The 18,078-nt window shown below is 31.9% G+C and overlaps 1 protein-coding gene across 2 annotated transcripts in view; it reads right to left on the bottom strand.

Moving 5' to 3' along the window:
* Positions 1 to 309: 309 nt before the first annotated feature.
* The window catches only part of LOC133559643 (E3 ubiquitin-protein ligase NEURL1-like), a 53,151-nt gene continuing 35,382 nt past the window's right edge, over positions 310 to 18,078 (bottom strand). For both annotated transcript variants that reach the window (XM_061911587.1, XM_061911588.1), the window contains 3 exons: positions 9,392 to 9,667; positions 4,396 to 4,488; positions 310 to 842 (listed from right to left, as the gene is read on the bottom strand). In XM_061911587.1, the coding sequence (XP_061767571.1) occupies positions 655 to 842; positions 4,396 to 4,488; positions 9,392 to 9,667 (557 nt within the window). In that variant the 3' untranslated portion in view covers positions 310 to 654. The remainder of the gene's footprint in view (positions 843 to 4,395; positions 4,489 to 9,391; positions 9,668 to 18,078) is intronic.

Genomic DNA, 18,078 nt, shown 5'->3' with positions numbered 1-18,078 from the left:
TTTTTCTATTTTAAAAATATGACCCTTATATTCTTTTATGCATCACCATTGAAACTTTTCAAATTGAGGTCAGAATATTACAAAAAAAAAAGGCCCTGTGATGAGGTGGCAACTTGTCCAGGGTGTACGCCGCTTTCTGCCCGATTGTGGCTGAGATAGGCACCAGCACCATAAGGCCATAAGCGGTAGAAAATGGATGGATGGGTAATAGAAAAAAAATGTGAGGACAAAATATAAAAACAAACAAAATAAGGTTCGGATTATTAAAAGGTTTTTTTTTTTAGACTTCAAAGTTGTTGACACCACATCATCACTTTATGATTTATTGCAATGCAAAACATATTTCAAAGACTTAAAAAACCATAACCTGCGACGAGGTGGCGACTTGTCCAGGGTGTACCCCGCCTTCCGCCCGATTGTAGCTGAGATAGGCACCAGCGCGGTAAAAAATGGATGGATGGAAAAAACCATAACCATATGACTCATGTGATTGGACATATTCACACACCTGCTCACAGATATGATGTCTGAGTGGAAAGTTCTGGGCTCAATCCCTGGACTAGCGAACTGCGTGACGACGTAGCGGCGCGTCGACGTCTGCTACGTTCAAAAAAGGTGTCGTCCCAAAACATTTGGCTCCCCGAGTGTTGCCCGTCAGCGGCGCACGGAGCTGCGGTAAATCTTGATGACGTCCGTGATCTTCTTCCTGCAGATGGGACACTGGCCCTCCTTCAGCCTGAGGGCGCAGCGGTGGCAGAGACACATGTGGCCGCAGGAGTACAGCACCGTGTCCACCGCCTCCTCGTAGCAAACCACGCACTCCTCCCACGCAGCCGCCGCCTCTGCCGGCGAGTAAACACACGACACTCAGAAAGCAGGTTGGCCGTTTTCAAGCACACAATTATTCAAGATTAACATCAAAATTGGGGGGAAATACGGAATTATTCAGGATTAAAATTAAAATTGGAGAAAAAAAAAGAAATTCAAGATTAAAATCTAAATTGGGGAAAATACGTAATTATTCAATATTAAAATTAAAATTGGAAAAAAATAAAGAATTTTTCAAGATTAAAATAAAAGTTGGAGGAAAAATACAGAATTGTTTTAGATTAAAATCAAAATTGGAGAAAAATACAGAATTATTCAAGATTAAAATAAAAATAGGAGAAAAATACAGAATTATTCAAGATTATAATGAAAAATTAGAGCAAAAATACAGAATTATTCAAGATTATAATCCAAATTGGAGAAAAAATACAGAATTACTCAAGATTAAAATCCAAATTGGAGAAAAATAAATACTTTTTCAAGATTAAAATCAAAGTTGCGGAAAAATACAGAATTATTTTAGATTAAAATCCAAATTGGAGAAAAATACAGAATTATTCAAGATTATAATCAAAATTGGAGAAAAAATACAGAATTACTCAAGATTAAAATCCAAATTGGAGAAAAATAAATAACTTTTCAAGATTAAAATCAAAATTGGGGAAAAAGACAGAATTATTTTAGATTAAAATCCAAATTGGAGAAAAAATACAGAAATATTCAAAGATTAAAATCAAAATTAGAGAAAAATAAATAACTTTTCAAGATGAAAATCAAAATTGCAGAAAAAATTCAGAACTATTTAAGATTGAAATCCAAATTTTTGAAAAATACAAAATTATTTAAGATTAAAATCAAAGTTGGAGAAAAATACAGAATAATTTTAGATTAAAATTAAAGGTGGAGAAAAATATATAATTATTTAAGATTAAAATCAAAGTTGGAGAAATATACATAATTTTTCAATACTAAAATGTAAATTGGAGAAAAATAAATAATTATTCGAGATTAAAATTAAAATTGTAGAAAAATATAAAATTATTTAAGATTGAAATCAAAATTGGAGAAAAATACAGAATTATTCAAGATTAAAATCAAAGTTGGAGAAAAAAAAAATTTCAAGATCAAAATCAAAGTTGGAGAAAAATACAGAATTATTTTAGATTAAAATCAAAATTGGAAAAAAATTAATAATTTTTCAAGATTAAAATCAAAATTGGAGAAAAATACAGAATTATTCAAGATTAAAATCAAAGTTGGAGAAAAATACAGAGGTAATTAAGATTAAAATAAAAGTTGGAGAAAAACACAGAATTATTCAAGATTATAATCAAAATTGGGGAAAAATAAATAATTTTTCAAGATTAAAATCAAAGTTGGAGAAAAATACAGAATTATTTTGGATTAAAATCAAAATTGGAGAAAAAATTATAATTTTTCAAGATTAAAATCAAAGTTGGAGAAAAATACAGAATTATTCAAGATTATAATCAAAATTGGGGAAAAATAAATAATTTTTCAAGATTAAAATCAAAGTTGGAGAAAAATACAGAATTATTTAGATTAAAATCAAAATTAGAGAAAAATACATAATTTTTTCAAGATTAAAATCAATGTTGGAGAAAAATACAGAATTATTTAAGATTAAAATCAAAGTTGGAGTAAAATACAGAATTATTCAAGATTAAAATCAAAATTCGAGAAAAATAAATAACTTTTTAAGATTAAAATCAAAGTTGTAGATAAATACAGACTGATTCAAAATAAAAATCAAAATTGGAGAAAAATACAGAATAATTCAAGATTAAAAACAAAATTTGAGAAAAATACAGAATCATTTAATATTAAAATCAAAATTGGACAAAAATAAAAAAATATTTAAAATTAAATTAAAAATTTGAGAAGAATAAAAAATGTTTCAAGATTAAAATCAAAATTGAAGAAAAATACAGAATTATTTAAGATTAAAATCAAAGTTGGAGAAAAATACAGAGTAATTTTACATTAAAATTAAAGGTGGAAAAAATATAGAATTATTTAAGATTAAAATCAAAGTTGGAAATAAATACAGAATTTTTCAATATTAAAATATAAATTGGAGAAAAATACAGAATTTTTCTAGATTAAAATAAAAGTTGGAGAAAAATACAGAATTATTTAAGATTAAAATCAGAATTGGAGAAAAAAACAGAATTATTCAAGATTAAAATCAGAATTGGAGAAAATAAAAAAATATTTAAGATTAAATTCAAAATTGGAGAAAAAAACAGAATAATTTAAGATTAAAATCAAAATTGGAGAAAAATAAAAAATATTTAAGATTAAAATTAAAATTGGAGAAAAATAAATACTTTTTCAAGATTAAAATCAAAGTTTGAGAAAAATACAGAATTATTTAAGATTAAAATCAAAATTTGAAAAAAATACAGAATTATTTAAGATTAAAATAAAAGTGGAGAAAAATATTGAATTTTTCAAGATTAAAATCAAAATTTGAGGAAAATACAGCATTATTTAAGATACAAATCCAAATTGGAGAAAAATACAGAATTATTTAAGATTAAAATAAAAATTGGAGAAAAATACAGAATTATTCAAGTTTAAAATCAAAGTTAGAGAAAAATACACAATTATTCAAGATTAAAATCAAAGTTGGAGAATAATACAGAATAATTTAGATTAAAATCTAAATTGTAGAAAAATACAAAATCATTTAAAATAAAAATCAAAATTTAAGAAAAATAAAGAATTATTTAAGATTAAAATCAAATTGGAGAGAAACACAGAATCATTTTGATTAAAATCAAAATTGGAGAAAAATACATAATTTTTCAAGATTAAAATCAAAGTAGAAGAAAAAAAATCCCAACTATAAATTTCAGCAGGATGTACTTTTTTAAACATGAATCCAAAAATCCAAAAAATGTCATATTGCAAAAACATGTTTTATTAAATGTTTAATATTAGTAATATTTCAAAATATTAGGCAGCTACTTTAAATAATTGTCATAATTCTAAAAATAAATAAATGAAAATAATGAAAACAAAAATAGTGCTGAAATTTTGTTGTAATTTTTTTGCAGCAATAAAATAATTTTGGAGTTGGGGAAATAAAATCGATACTTTAGGAGAATTATGTTGCAATTTGACTGGGAAAATAGCAAAAATATACAAGAAAAAGAAAAAAAAAATACATTGTTTTTATATACACAATCTTTTGACAACAATAAAAAATCAAGTGGAGAAATTACCGGGATAAAGTCATACTTTAACGAAAAACAATAAATAATATTTAAAATAAAAGTCAGAATATTAGAAAATGTTACAAAAATAAACAAAATGTTTGGATTATAAAAGTAAAGTGAAATGTGAGATGGCATTGTGAAGTCATGATCATGTCGAGTGGCGCTTTCCATCATTTTCAGCAGGCTGTATTGCAAAATGAACCCCCCTGCCTCCTTGGAGATCTGTATGAATCCCTTCTCTAGTCCATGGCGTGTAAACAGTTTACAAAGCATGGCTTTAATGCGGTTTGAGCAAAGCCAGGAAGGAGTTTTTGCTGCAAACCTGCGTGTGAAGGAAGTGGCGAGCTGGACACGCTGTCAAACACTGCGGGAGGAGGGGGCGAGCTGGGGGGTGACGGATCTCGCACATCTGCGTCTGAAAATGTACAACAAAATCAACAAAGTGGATTTTTTCTCACTTATTTGCCAGTTAAAACATGAAAAACAGTTAAAAAACAGTTGATGGACAGTTTGACCCTGGAACGGATTATCTCTATTATTTCTTACATGGAAGAGAGAGTTCAATGCAATTTTAACAGCTGTAAGTAAAACTGTAATATAATAAGAAGTCAAAATATTACAAAAAGTTAAATTACAGTAAAGTTGCATTATTGTGAGAATTTTTATTTTTTGCAATTTAAGTAAAAGCGATTACGTTAAAATATTATTTGCAATATTATGTGGGAGTTATTTGGAATTATATGACAAAAGTCACAATTTTGCTAGGGAAAAAAAGGAGCAAAATCTTTGAATTAATATTGCTTAAAAAATATTGAAAAACATGAAAAAATACTTAATTTTTAAAAACTGCTGAAATATATGATGTAGCAAACGGTTTTAATTTGACAAGAAAACAATATTGTAGAATGGAAAAAAAGAGAAAAAAGTTTTTACAAAAAAACATTTTTAACGGGAGAAAAAAAAGAAGCAAAATCTTTAAAGAAATATTGCTTAAAAAATTAAAAAATTATTTGATTGTTGAAATATCATGTATCAAACATGTTTAATTTTTCAAGAAAACAATATTGTAGAATGGAAAAAAGAGCAAAACATTTTACACCAAAAAATGTAATTTTATGAGAAAAAAAAGCAAAATCTTTAAAAAAAATATTGCCTAAAAAATGAAAAAAAAAAAAACATTTTAAAGACTGTTGAAATATTATTTATCAAAACAGTTTTAATTTTACAAGAAAACAATAAACTAGAATGGAGAAAAGAGAAAAAACTTTTTACAAAAAAACATTTTTAACGAGAGAAAAAAAGAAGCAAAATCTTTAAAGAAATATTGCTTAAAAAATGAAAAAATACTTTGACTGTTGAAATATTATGTATCAAACATTTAAATTTTCTAAAGAAAACAATAGTGTAGAATGGAAAAAAGAGAAAAACATTTTATACCAAAAAATTTAATTCTACGAGAAAAAAAGAAGAAGCAAAATCTTTAAAAAAAAAAATATTGCCTAAAAAATGAAAAAAAAAAAAAACATTTTAAAGACTGTTGAAATATTATTTATCAAAACAGTTTTAATTTTACAAGAAAACAATATACTAGAATGGAAAAAAGAGAAAAAAGTTTTTACAAAAAACATTTTTAACGAGAGAAAAAAAGAAGCAAAATCTTTATAGAAATATTGCTTAAAAAATGAAAAAATACTTTGATTGTTGAAATATCATGTATCAAACATTTTTAATTTTTCAAGAAAACAATATTGTAAAATGAAAAAAAGAGAAAAACATTTTACACCAAAAAATGTAATTTTACGAGAAAAAAAAGAAGCAAAATCTTTAAAAAAATATTGCCTAAAAAATGAAAAAAAAAAAAAAAACATTTTAAAGACTGTTGAAATATCATTTATCCAAACAGTTTTAATTTTACAAGAAAACAATATACTAAAATGGAAAAAAGAGAAATTTTTTTTTACAAAAAAACATTTTTAACAAGAAAAAAAAAAGAAGCAAAATCTTTAAAGAAATATTGCTTAAAAAATGAAAAATACTTTGACTGTTGAAATATTATGTATCAAACATTTAAACATTTTCAAGAAAACAATATTGTAGAATGGAAAAAAGATAAAAACATTTTACACCAAAAAATGTAATTTTACGAGAAAAAAAAAGAAGCAAAATCTTTAAAAAAAATAATGCTTAAAAAATGAAAACATTTTTAAAGACTGTTGAAATATTATTTATCAAACAGTTTTAATTTTACAAGAAAACACTATTCTAGAATGGAAAAAAGAGAAAAAAGTTTTCACAAAATAAAAAGTAATTTAACGAGAAAAAAAAGAAGCAAAATGAAAAAAATATTTTATTTTTAAAGACTGTTGAAATATTAGGAAATATATTATGTATCAAACCGTTTTAATTTTACAATAAAACATACTATTTTAGAATGGAAAAAAGACAAAAAACTTTACAAAAAAAATGTATTTAACGAGAAAAAAAAAAGAAGCAAAATCCTTAAAAAATATTGCTTAAAATATGAAAAAAATACTTTTTTTTTTTAAAAACTGTTGAAATATTATGTATCAAACATTTTTAATTTTACAAGAAAACAATATTGTAGAATGGAAAAAAGAGAAAAACTTTTTAACCCCAAAAATTTAATTTAACGAGAAAAAAAAAGAAAAAAGAAGCTAAATCTTAAAAAAAATATTGCTTACAAAAAAATACTGCTTAAAAAATAAAAAAACACTTTTTTTTTAAATACTGTTGAAATAGTATGTATCGAACACTTTTAATTTGACGAGAAAACAATATTTTTGAATGTAAAAAGAGAAAAAAGTTTTTACAAAAAAAATTTAATAATTTAACAAGACAAAAAAGAAACAAAATATTTAAAACAAATATTGCAAAAAAAAAGAAAAAATACTTTTTTTTTTAAAGACTGTTGAAGTAATATGACATATTATGTATCAAACAGTTTTAATTTAGCAAGAAAACATAATATTTTAGAATGGAAAAAACTGAAAAAACTTTGCAAAAAAAATGTAATTTAATGACAGAAAAAAAAAGCTAAATCTTTAAAGAAATATTGCTTAAAAAATAAAGAAAATACTTTATTTTTAAAGACTGTTGAAATATTATGAAATATATTATGTATAAAACAGTTTTAATTTGACAAGAAAACAATATTCTAGAATGGGGAAAAAAGGAGAAAAACGTTTTACAAAAAAAAAAACTATATATAACGAGCATAAAAAAAGAAACAAAATCTTTAAAAAATATTGCTTAAAAAATGAAAAAATACTTTATTTTTAAAGACTGTTGAAATATTATGACATATTATGTATCAAAAATAATATTTTAGAATATAACAAATAGAAAAAACTTTGCATATTTTTTTTATTTAACGACAGAAAAAAAGAAGCAAAATCTTTAAAGAAATATTGCTTAAAAAAATACTTCATTTTTAAAGACTTGACATATTATGAAATATATTATGCATCAAAAAGTTTTAATTTCACGGAAAAAAGAGAAAAAAACTTTAACTTTTTACTACATTTCTTTTTAATTTAATGAGAAATATATTATTTTATTTGGTTGAGTTTTTTTCCTGGCCGCCACCTACTGATATTGAAGAGTATTACACGGTTACTCTGCCGAGCTCTAGACAGCACCGACACTCAACAACAACAACAAATATTTCTAACCCGAATAGTTGAAACTAGATCATCTCCCACGGCACACTAGTGTGCCGCGGCACAGTGGTTCTAAAACACTGCTCCAAAGTAACAGTTGACCTACTTTAGAAATCAAAGTACCAATGATTGGCGGAATTATTCTCTGCATTTGACTCTGCACGTAAGCGATGATATTACGGACCTTTGACCCCTCGGGCGGTACTGCATCAAAAACCGACATCAGTGTGTAAAGGATATCACCACATGGGCTCGGGAACACTTCAGAAAACCACTGTCAGTAACTACAGTTGGTCGCTACATCTGTAAGTGCAAGTTAAAACTCTAGTGCAAGTTAAAACTCTACAATGCAAAGCGAAAGCCATTTATCAACAACACCCAGGAACGCCGCCGGCTTTGCTGGGCCCAAGCTCATCTAAGATCGACTGATGCAAAGTGAAAAAGTGTTCTGTGGTCTGACGAGTCCACATTTCAAATTATATTTGGAAACTGTGGATGTGGTGTCCTCCGGAACAACCATCCGGATTGTTTTAGGGGCAACGTTCAAAAGCCAACATCTATGATGGTATGTGGGTGTATTAGTGCCCAAGGCATGGGTAACTTACACATCTGTGAAGGCACCATTAATGCTGAAAGGTCCATACAGGTTTTGGAGCAACATATGTTGTCATCCAAGCAACGTTATCATGGACGCCCCTGCTTATTTCAGCAAGACACTTGTTACAACAGCGTGGGTTCGTAAAAAAAGAGTGCGGGTACTCTCCTGGCCCGGCTGCAGTCCAGACCTGTCTCCCATCGAAAATGTGTGGCGCATTAGGAAGCGTAAAATACGATAGCTGTTGAACGACTGAAGCTCTACATAAAACAAGAATGGGAAAGAATTCCACTTTCAAAGCTTCAACAATTAGTTTCCTCAGTTCCCAAACGTTTATTGGGTGTTGTTAAAAGAAAATGTGATGTAACACAGTGGTGAACATGCCCTTTCCCAACTACTTTGGCACGTGTTGCAGCCATGAAATTTTAAGTTAATTATTATGTGCAAAACAAAAAATAACAATAATAAAGTTTATGAGTTTGAACATGAAATATGTTGTCTTTGTAGCATATTCAACTGAATATGGGTTGAAAAGGATTTGCAAATCATTGTATTCCATTTATATTTACATCTAACACCATTTCCCAACTCATATGGAAACGGGGTTTGTACTTTGCATTTCCTGCTTGGTTAATTTTGTTAGCCAAAAAAAAAAAAAAAAAAAAAACCGTCACAGTCCCCCTCGGTTCCACTTGACAACGCTCGGCGACATAACTGTCACTCGCCTCGCTGGCTGCGTGTCTCCATGGCAACCAAGTGGGCGCGTGGAGACATTTGGAAGGATGGAGGAGGGACGGCAAGGGAAGAAAAACTGAGTGGGTTACAGCAGTGGTCCCAAACCACTGGAATTTTTTATTATTTTTTTATTAAATCAACATAAAACACACGAGATGCATTTACAATTAGTGCACCAACCCCCCCCAAAAATCCCTTTTTCATGACAAAAAAATAAATAAAAATTAGATGAAGAATCACCGCCAGGCCGCGGGACAAAATTTCAAGCAATGACCGGTCCGCAGCTACAAAAAGGTTGCAGTTCCTACCTGAGATCTTGAGCGGGTGATTGGCCCACATCTCGCCGTGCCGGTCCGGCGGTGGCACGTGCTCGCCGCGGTGCGGCTCGGCGTCCGGGTCGTGGCGGCAGCAGCCGTTCAAGGGGCCATGTTCTTGATAATGAGGAGGGAGAAGGACGTGGACGCCACGTTGCTGGGGGCATTCCTCGCCGAAAAGGCTGAGAGGAAGCGGGTCGCCGCGCTTCCTCTGCTGGAAGCCATTTCGGTGTCTGGCGGTGAAAGCCACACCGGCATGGAGGTCATTGTCTGTGGACACAGCAGCACGTTACTAGTAAACACACTTTTCACTTACTTTAGAGTAGTCTGTGTGCAGCCGTGTACTGTACTACCGCATTAATGACTGCCTTTGGCTCACTTTCGGTGGATATACAAGCTGCACACGGACTACTCTAAGTTAGCTTTCATATAGCGGCCCGCCCCAGGGTCACTTCAAACCTTGGGAGGCAAAACATTTTTCCAGAAAATTCCGAAAATCACTAGAAAGTTCCTGTGCTGTATCTGCTACTTTATGTTCACGTCTACAATGTAATACATCTATCCAGCCATCCATTTTTCTACCGCTTGTCCCTTTTGAGGTCGCGGGGGGTGCTGGAGCCTATGTCAGCTGCATTTGGGCGGAAGGCGGTGTACACCCTTGGACAAGTCCCCACCTCATTTAATAATAATACATAAACTATGTACATAAAATGAGTACACTAAATGATATTAAAACAATACATGATACGTTTAAATAACTATGCAACGAAATAAAAAGGGAAAAAGAAATGAATAAAATACAATAGACAACGAACACTATGCATCATCATAAACAAATTATAATAATAGTACGTTTTTAAGACAAATATTGAACATGTTAATAAAAGGAATACATCATACATTTAAAAACAAAACAATGCAACAACCAAAACTATCATTCATGAAGTAAAAAACGAAATGCACCGACTAAAAAAAAGATGTAAAATAAAAAAATGTGAAAGAAAACAAATCCATCAAATACAATAAATAGGATAGTAGTACGTGATATGGTACAAAAACAAAAAATAAATACAACAAAAAATGCCTTGCATAAAAAAATACAAAATAAAATAAAATGAATATAAAACAAGCTCAAATATATATATATATATATATATATATATATATATATATATATATATATATATATATATATATGTATACAAAATGTATCCATAATTAGCTGTATCATTGCTGCTGGTTCCTGTTGCATCATCAACTTGTGGCGTTTAATGAAAAAACAAACACACACGAGACTAAAACCCATGTAATAAGGGACATTAAATATCCATAAATTATCCTTTTCACATGAATTTCATAAGGATGTATATTTCTTAATTAGCTGTGTCATTGCTGCTGTTCCTATTGCATCAACATGTGGTGTTTATGGAAATACACACACACAAACAAGATTAAAACAAGTGTAATAAGGGACATTAAATATCCATAAATGATCCTTTTCACATGAATTTCATAAGGGTATATATTTCTTAATTAGCTGTGTCATTGCTGCTGTTCCTGTTGCATCATCAACATGTGGCATTTATGGAAACACACGCAAGATTAAAACAAGTGTAATAAGGGACATTAGATACCCAGAAATGATCCTTTTCACATGGAAATCACAGGGATGTATATTTCTTAATTAGCTGTAACATCGCTGCTGTTCCTGTTGCATCATCAACATGTGGCATTTATGGAAACACACAAGATTAAAACAAGTGTAATAAGGGACATAAAATATCCATAAATGATCCTTTTTACATGAACTTCATAAGGATGTATATTTCTTAATTAGCTGTGTCATTGCTGCTGTTCCTATTGCATCAACATGTGGTGTTTATGGAAATACACACACACAAACAAGATTAAAACAAGTGTAATAAGGGACATTAAATATCCATAAATGATCCTTTTCACATGAATTTCATAAGGGTATATATTTCTTAATTAGCTGTATCCTTGCTGCTGTTCCTGTTGCATCATCAACGAGTGGCATTCATGGAAACACACACAAGATTAAAACACGTGGAATAAGGGACATTAGATACTCAGAAATGATCCTTTTCACATGGAAATCATAGGGATGTATATTTCTTAATTAGCTGTAACATCGCTGCTGTTCCTGTTGCATCATCAACATGCGGGCTTTATGGAAACACGCATATAAGATTAAAACAAGTGTAATAAGGGACATTAAATATCCATAATGATCCTTTTCACATGAATTTCATAAGGATGTATATTTCTTAATTAGCTGTATCATTGCTGCTGTTCCTGTTGCATCATCAACGAGTGGCATTCATGGAAACACACACAAGATTAAAACACGTGGAATAAGGGACATTAGATACTCAGAAATGATCCTTTTCACATGGAAATCATAGGGATGTATATTTCTTAATTAGCTGTAACATCGCTGCTGTTCCTGTTGCATCATCAACATGCGGGCTTTATGGAAACACGCATATAAGATTAAAACAAGTGTAATAAGGGACATTAAATATCCATAATGATCCTTTTCACATGAATTTCATAAGGATGTATATTGCTTAATTAGCTGTATCATTGCTGCTGTTCCTGTTGCATCATCAACATGTAACATTCATGGAAACACACACAAGATTAAAACACGTGTAATATGGGACATTAGATACCCAGAAATGATCCTTTTCACATGGATTTCATTAGGATGTATATTTCTTAATTAGCTGTATCATCGCTGCTGTTCCTGTTGCATCATCAACATGTGGCGTTTATGGAAACACGCACACACAAGATTAAAACAAGGGTAATAAGGGACATTAAATATCCATAAATTATCCTTTTCGCATGGAATTCACAGGTATGTATATTTCTTAATTAGCTGTGTCACTGCTGTTGCATCATCAACATGTGGCATTTATGGAAACACACACACAAGATTAAAACAAGTGTAATAAGAGACACTAAATATCCATAAATTATCCTTTTCACATGGATTTCATAGGGATTTATATTTCTTAATTAGCTGTATCATTGCTGCTGTTCCTGTTGCATCATCAACATGCGGCCTTAATGGAAACAAGCACGCAAGATTAAAACATGTGTAATAAGGGACATTAGACACCCAGAAATGATCCTTTTCACATGGAATTCACAGGGATGTATATTTCTTAATTAGCTGTAACATTGCTGCTGTTCCTGTTGCATCATCAACATGCGGCCTTTATGGAAACACGCATATAAGATTAAAACAAGTGTAATAAGGGACATTAAATATCCATAATGATCCTTTTCACATGAATTTCATAAGGATGTATATTTCTTAAGTAGCTGTAGCATTGCTGCTGTTCCTGTTGCATCATTAACATGTGGCGTTTATGGAAATATACACACACAAGATTAAAACAAGTGTAATAAGGGACATTAGATACCCATAAATGATCCTTTTCACATGGATTTCATAAGGATGTATATTTCTTAATTAGCTGTATCATCGCTGCTGTTCCTGTTGCATCATCAACATGTGGCGTTTATGGAAACACACACACAAGATTAAAACAAGTGTAATAAGGGACATTAAATATCCATCAACTATTCTTTTCGCATGGAATTCACAGGGATGTATATTTCTTAAGTAGCTGTGTCATTGCTGTTGCATCATCAACATGTGGCATTTATGGAAACACGCACACACAAGATTAAAACAAGTGTAATAAGGGGCATTAAATATCCATAAATGATCTTTTTCGCATGGAATTCACAGGGATGTATATTTCTTAATTATCTGTGTCATTCCTGTTGCATCATCAACATGTGGCATTTATGGAAACACGCACACAAGATTAAAACAAGTGTAATAAGGGACATTAAACATCCATGAATGCTCCTTTTTGCATGGAATTCACAGGGATGTATATTTCTTAAGTAGCTATGTCATTGCTGTTGCATCATCAGCATGTGGCATTTATGGAAACACACACACAAGATTAAAACAAGAGTAATAAGGGACATTAAACATCCATAAATGATCCTTTTCACATGGATTTCATAAGGATGTATATTTCTTAATTAGCTGTATCATCGCTGCTGTTCCTGTTGCATCATCAACATGTGGCGTTTATGGAAACACACACACAAGATTAAAACAAGTGTAATAAGGGACATTAAATATCCATAAATGATCATTTTCACATGAATTTCATAAGGATGTATATTTCTTAATTAGCTGTGTCATTGCTGCTGTTCCTATTGCATCAACATGTGGTCTTAATGGAAATACACACACACAAACAAGATTAAAACAAGTGTAATAAGGGACATTAAATATCCATAAATGATCCTTTTCACATGAATTTCATAAGGGTATATATTTCTTAATTAGCTGTATCCTTGCTGCTGTTCCTGTTGCATCATCAACGAGTGGCATTCATGGAAACACACACAAGATTAAAACACGTGGAATAAGGGACATTAGATACCCAGAAATGATCCTTTTCACATGTAAATCACAGGGATGTATATTTCTTAATTAGCTGTAACATTGCTGCTGTTCCTGTTGCATCATCAACATGTAACATTCATGGAAACACACAAGATTAAAACACGTGTAATAAGGGACATTAGATACCCAGAAATGATCCTTTTCACTTGGATTTCATAAGGATGTATATTTCTTAATTAGCTGTATCATTGCTGCTGTTCCTGTTGCATCATCAACATGTAACATTCATGGAAACACACAAGATTAAAACAAGTGTAATAAGGGACATTAAATATCCATAGATTATCCTTTTCGCATGGAATTCACAGGGATGTATATTTCTTACGTAGCTGTGTCATTGCTGTTGCATCATCGACATGTGGCATTCATGGAAACACGCACACACAAGATTAAAACAAGTGTAATAAGGGACATTAAATATCCATAAATGATCTTTTTTGCATGGAATTCACAGGGATGTATATTTCTTAATTAGCTGTGTCATTGCTGCTGTTCTTAATTAGTCATTAATGGTGTGATTAATGCGTTTTATTTGGGCTTTTCCATGAGTCAGATCAACTGAAACTTGCCTCTCAGTTTCGTTCCAACGCACTCTCTCAGCCAATTCAAATCTAAGTTATGGCATATTTTTACTCCCTGGCGTTCAAATCCAGTTCAAGAATTAGAACACTTGTAATATTTGGCTCAGTTTTGTGTTTGTGTTGAGCGGTTTTTAAGCAGCCGGGTGGAAGAATGCAGATTGAGTACTCTGGTCCTGTAACGCTCTTGATCAATCACTTGGAACCAGCGCCCGATTAGCACGCAGCGAACACAATGGCGGTGATGTTGTATGCCGACAAAGAAGCGATTTTGGTGGGCGAGTGAAGAGGGAAACAAAGAGCTGATTAAAGGCGCAGAGATGGAATAAAAACCATGGAGTGGTCTGGAAGGAGAGGCTAGAGAAGGCGTCTCAGCGCCCAGTCAAGTACCAGCTGGACTCTTCACTTTCTCCACCAAGTTGTTTTTTAAGTAAACACCCTCAAACCAAGCCAGTGTTGGTCAAGAAATGCCAAGCAATAAATGAAACTAAGGGAAAAAAATCATTTGAAAATTAAATCTGAGCCCGTTTATGTTGACACAAAGCGTTTTATTTAAAATTCTCGGCAGTTTGGTTCCTATATGTACATATTTTCATATTTTTACTCAGAGTCTTCCTAACAATGATATTAAAGCTTTTGTACAGGCGGGAACCTAACAAAAAAAACAATAAATGTGTGCATTTTGGTAGTTTCTGTGGTAGAATTCGGGCTAATGCTGCCATGCTTTTATTTTGAAGCTGAGCAGGAAGTCCCCGTATGCAGGTTTGACTGTTGTGTAAGTGACACATGTCGACGTAAATATTTTGTTAGTTGCTGTGGTGGAATTTGGGCTATTACTGCCAGGCTTTTATTTTGAAGCTGAACAGGAAGTCACTATGTGCAGATGTTGACGTTATAAATTGGACAATTGTCATGTTTTGGTACGCTGGGATTATGATGAGGTTAATACAACACATGTGACATAAACCTTTTGTTAGTTGCTGTTGTAGAATTTGGTCTTATACTGCCATGCTTTTATTTTGAAGCTGAGCAGGAAGTCAATTTAAGCTGGTTTTAATGTTGCACAAATGACACGTGTCGACATAAATATTTAGTTTGTTGCTGCGGTAGAATCCAGGTTAATGCTGCCGTACTTTTATTTTGAAGCGTACTTTGCACTGAGCAGGAAGTCACCGTGTGATCGTTTTAATGTTGTGTAAGTGACACATGTCAACATAAATATTTTGTTGGTTGCTGTCATAGAATTTGGTCTAATACTGCCATGCTTTTATTTTGAAGCTGAACAGGAAGTCACCGTTTGCAGGATTTAATGTTGTGTGACACATGTCGACGTGAATATTTAGTTTGTTGCTGAGGTAGAATCCATGTTAATACTGCCATACTTTTATTTTGAAGCGTACTTTGCACTGAGCAGGAAGTCACCGTGTGCAGGCTTGACTGATGTGTAAGTGACACATGTCGACATAAATATTTTGTTAGTTGCGGTGGTAAAATTTGGTCTAATACCGCCATGCTTTTATTTTGAAGCTGACCAGGAAGTCAGTCTGTGCAGGTTTTGATGTTGCATAAGTGACACATGTCGACGTACATATTTTGTTAGTTGCAGTGGTGGAATTTGGGCTATTACTGCCAGGCTTTTATTTTGAAGCTGAACAGGAAGTCACTATGTGCAGATGTTGACGTTATAAATTGGACAATTGTCATGTTTTGTTATGCTGGGATTATAATGAGGTTAATACAACACATGTGACATAAACCTTTTGTTAGTTGCTGTTGTAGAATTTGGTCTTATACTGCCATGCTTTTATTTTGAAGCTGAGCAGGAAGTCAATTTAAGCAGGTTTTAATGTTGCACAAGTGACACGTGTCAACATAAATATGTAGTTTGTTGCTGCGGTAGAATCCAGGTTAATGCTGCCGTACTTTTATTTTGACGCATACTTTGCACTGAGCAGGAAGTACTGTGTGCATGTTTTAATGTTGCATAAGTGACACATGTTGACATAAATATTTTGTTAGTTGCTGTGGTAGAATTTGGTCTAATACTGCCATGCTTTTATTTTGAAGCTGAGCAGGAAGTCACTCGTGCAGGTTTTAATGTTGCATAAGTGACACATGACAACATAAATAGTTTGTTAGTTGCTGTGGTAGAATTTGGTGTAATACTGCCATGCTTTTATTTTGAAGCTGAGCAGGAAGTCACCGTTTGCAGGTTTTAAAGTTGCATAAGTGGCACATGTCAACATAAATAATTTGTTAGTTGCTGTGGTAGAATTTGGGCTATTACTGCCAGGCTTTTATTTTGAAGCTGAACAGGAAGTCACTCCGTGCAGGTTTTAATGTTGCTTAAGTGACACATGTCAGGATAAATATTTTTTTAGTTTCTGTGGTAGAATTTAGTCTAATACTGCCATGCTTTTATTTTGAAGCTGAGCAGGAAGTTACTCTGTGCAGGTTTTAATGTTGCGTAAGTGACACATGTCAACATAAATATTTTGTTAGTTGCAGTGGTAGAATTTGGGCTAATACTGCCAGGCTTTTATTTTGAAGCTGAACAGGAAGTCACTGTGTGCAGGTTTTAATGTTGTGTAAGACACACATGTCAAAATATATATTTAGTTTGTTGCTGTGGTAGAATTTAGTCTAATACTGCCATGCTTTTATTTTGAAGCTGAGCAGGAAGTTACTCTGTTCAGGTTTTAATCTTGCGGAAGTGACACATTTCAACATAAATATTTTGTTAGTTGCTGTGGTAGAATTTGGGCTATTGCTGCCAGGCTTTTATTTCGAAGCTGAAAAGGAAGTCACTGTGTGCAGGTTTTAATGTTGCGTAAGTGACACATGTCAACATAAACATTTTGTTAGTGGGTGTGGTAGAATCCAAGTTGATACTGCCATACTTTTATTTTGAAGCTTACTTTGCACTGAGCAGGAAGTCACCGTGTGCAGGTTTGATTGTTGTGTCAGTGACTCCCATCCATCTATCCATTTTCTACCGGTTGTCCCTCTTTGGGCACATGTAGACATAAATATTTTGTTTGTTGCTGTGGTAGAATTTGGTCTAATACTGCCATGCCTTTATTTTGAAGCTGAGCAGGAAGTGACCATATGCAGGTTTTAATGTTGCATAAGTGAAACGTGTCGACATTAACATTGTGTTTGTTATTGTGGTAGAATTTGGTCTAATACTGCCATGCTTTTATTTTGAAGCTGAGCAGGAAGTTACTCTGTGCAAGTTTTAATGTTGCGTAAGTGACACATGTCGACATAAATATTTTGTTAGTTGCTGTGGTAGACTTTGGGCTATTACTGCCAGGCTTTTATTTTGAAGCTGAACAGGAAGTCACTGTGTGCAGGTTTTAATGTTGCGTAAGTGACTAATATCAAAATAAATATTTAGTTTGTTGCTGCGGTAGAATTTGGTCAAATAGTGCCATGCTTTTATTTTGAAGCTGAGCAGGAAATCACTGTGCAGGTTTTAATGTTGCGTCAGTGACACGTGTCGACATAAATACTTTGTTACTTGCTGTGGTAGAATTTTGTCTAACACTGCCATGCTTTTATTTTGAAGTTGTGCA

The sequence above is a fragment of the Nerophis ophidion genome, linkage group LG09 (genome assembly GCF_033978795.1).
Source record: "Nerophis ophidion isolate RoL-2023_Sa linkage group LG09, RoL_Noph_v1.0, whole genome shotgun sequence".
NCBI classification, from domain to species: Eukaryota; Metazoa; Chordata; class Actinopteri; order Syngnathiformes; family Syngnathidae; genus Nerophis; species Nerophis ophidion.
The sequence above is the reverse complement of the archived record's forward strand: the minus strand, read 5'-3'. Positions and strand labels throughout refer to the sequence as shown.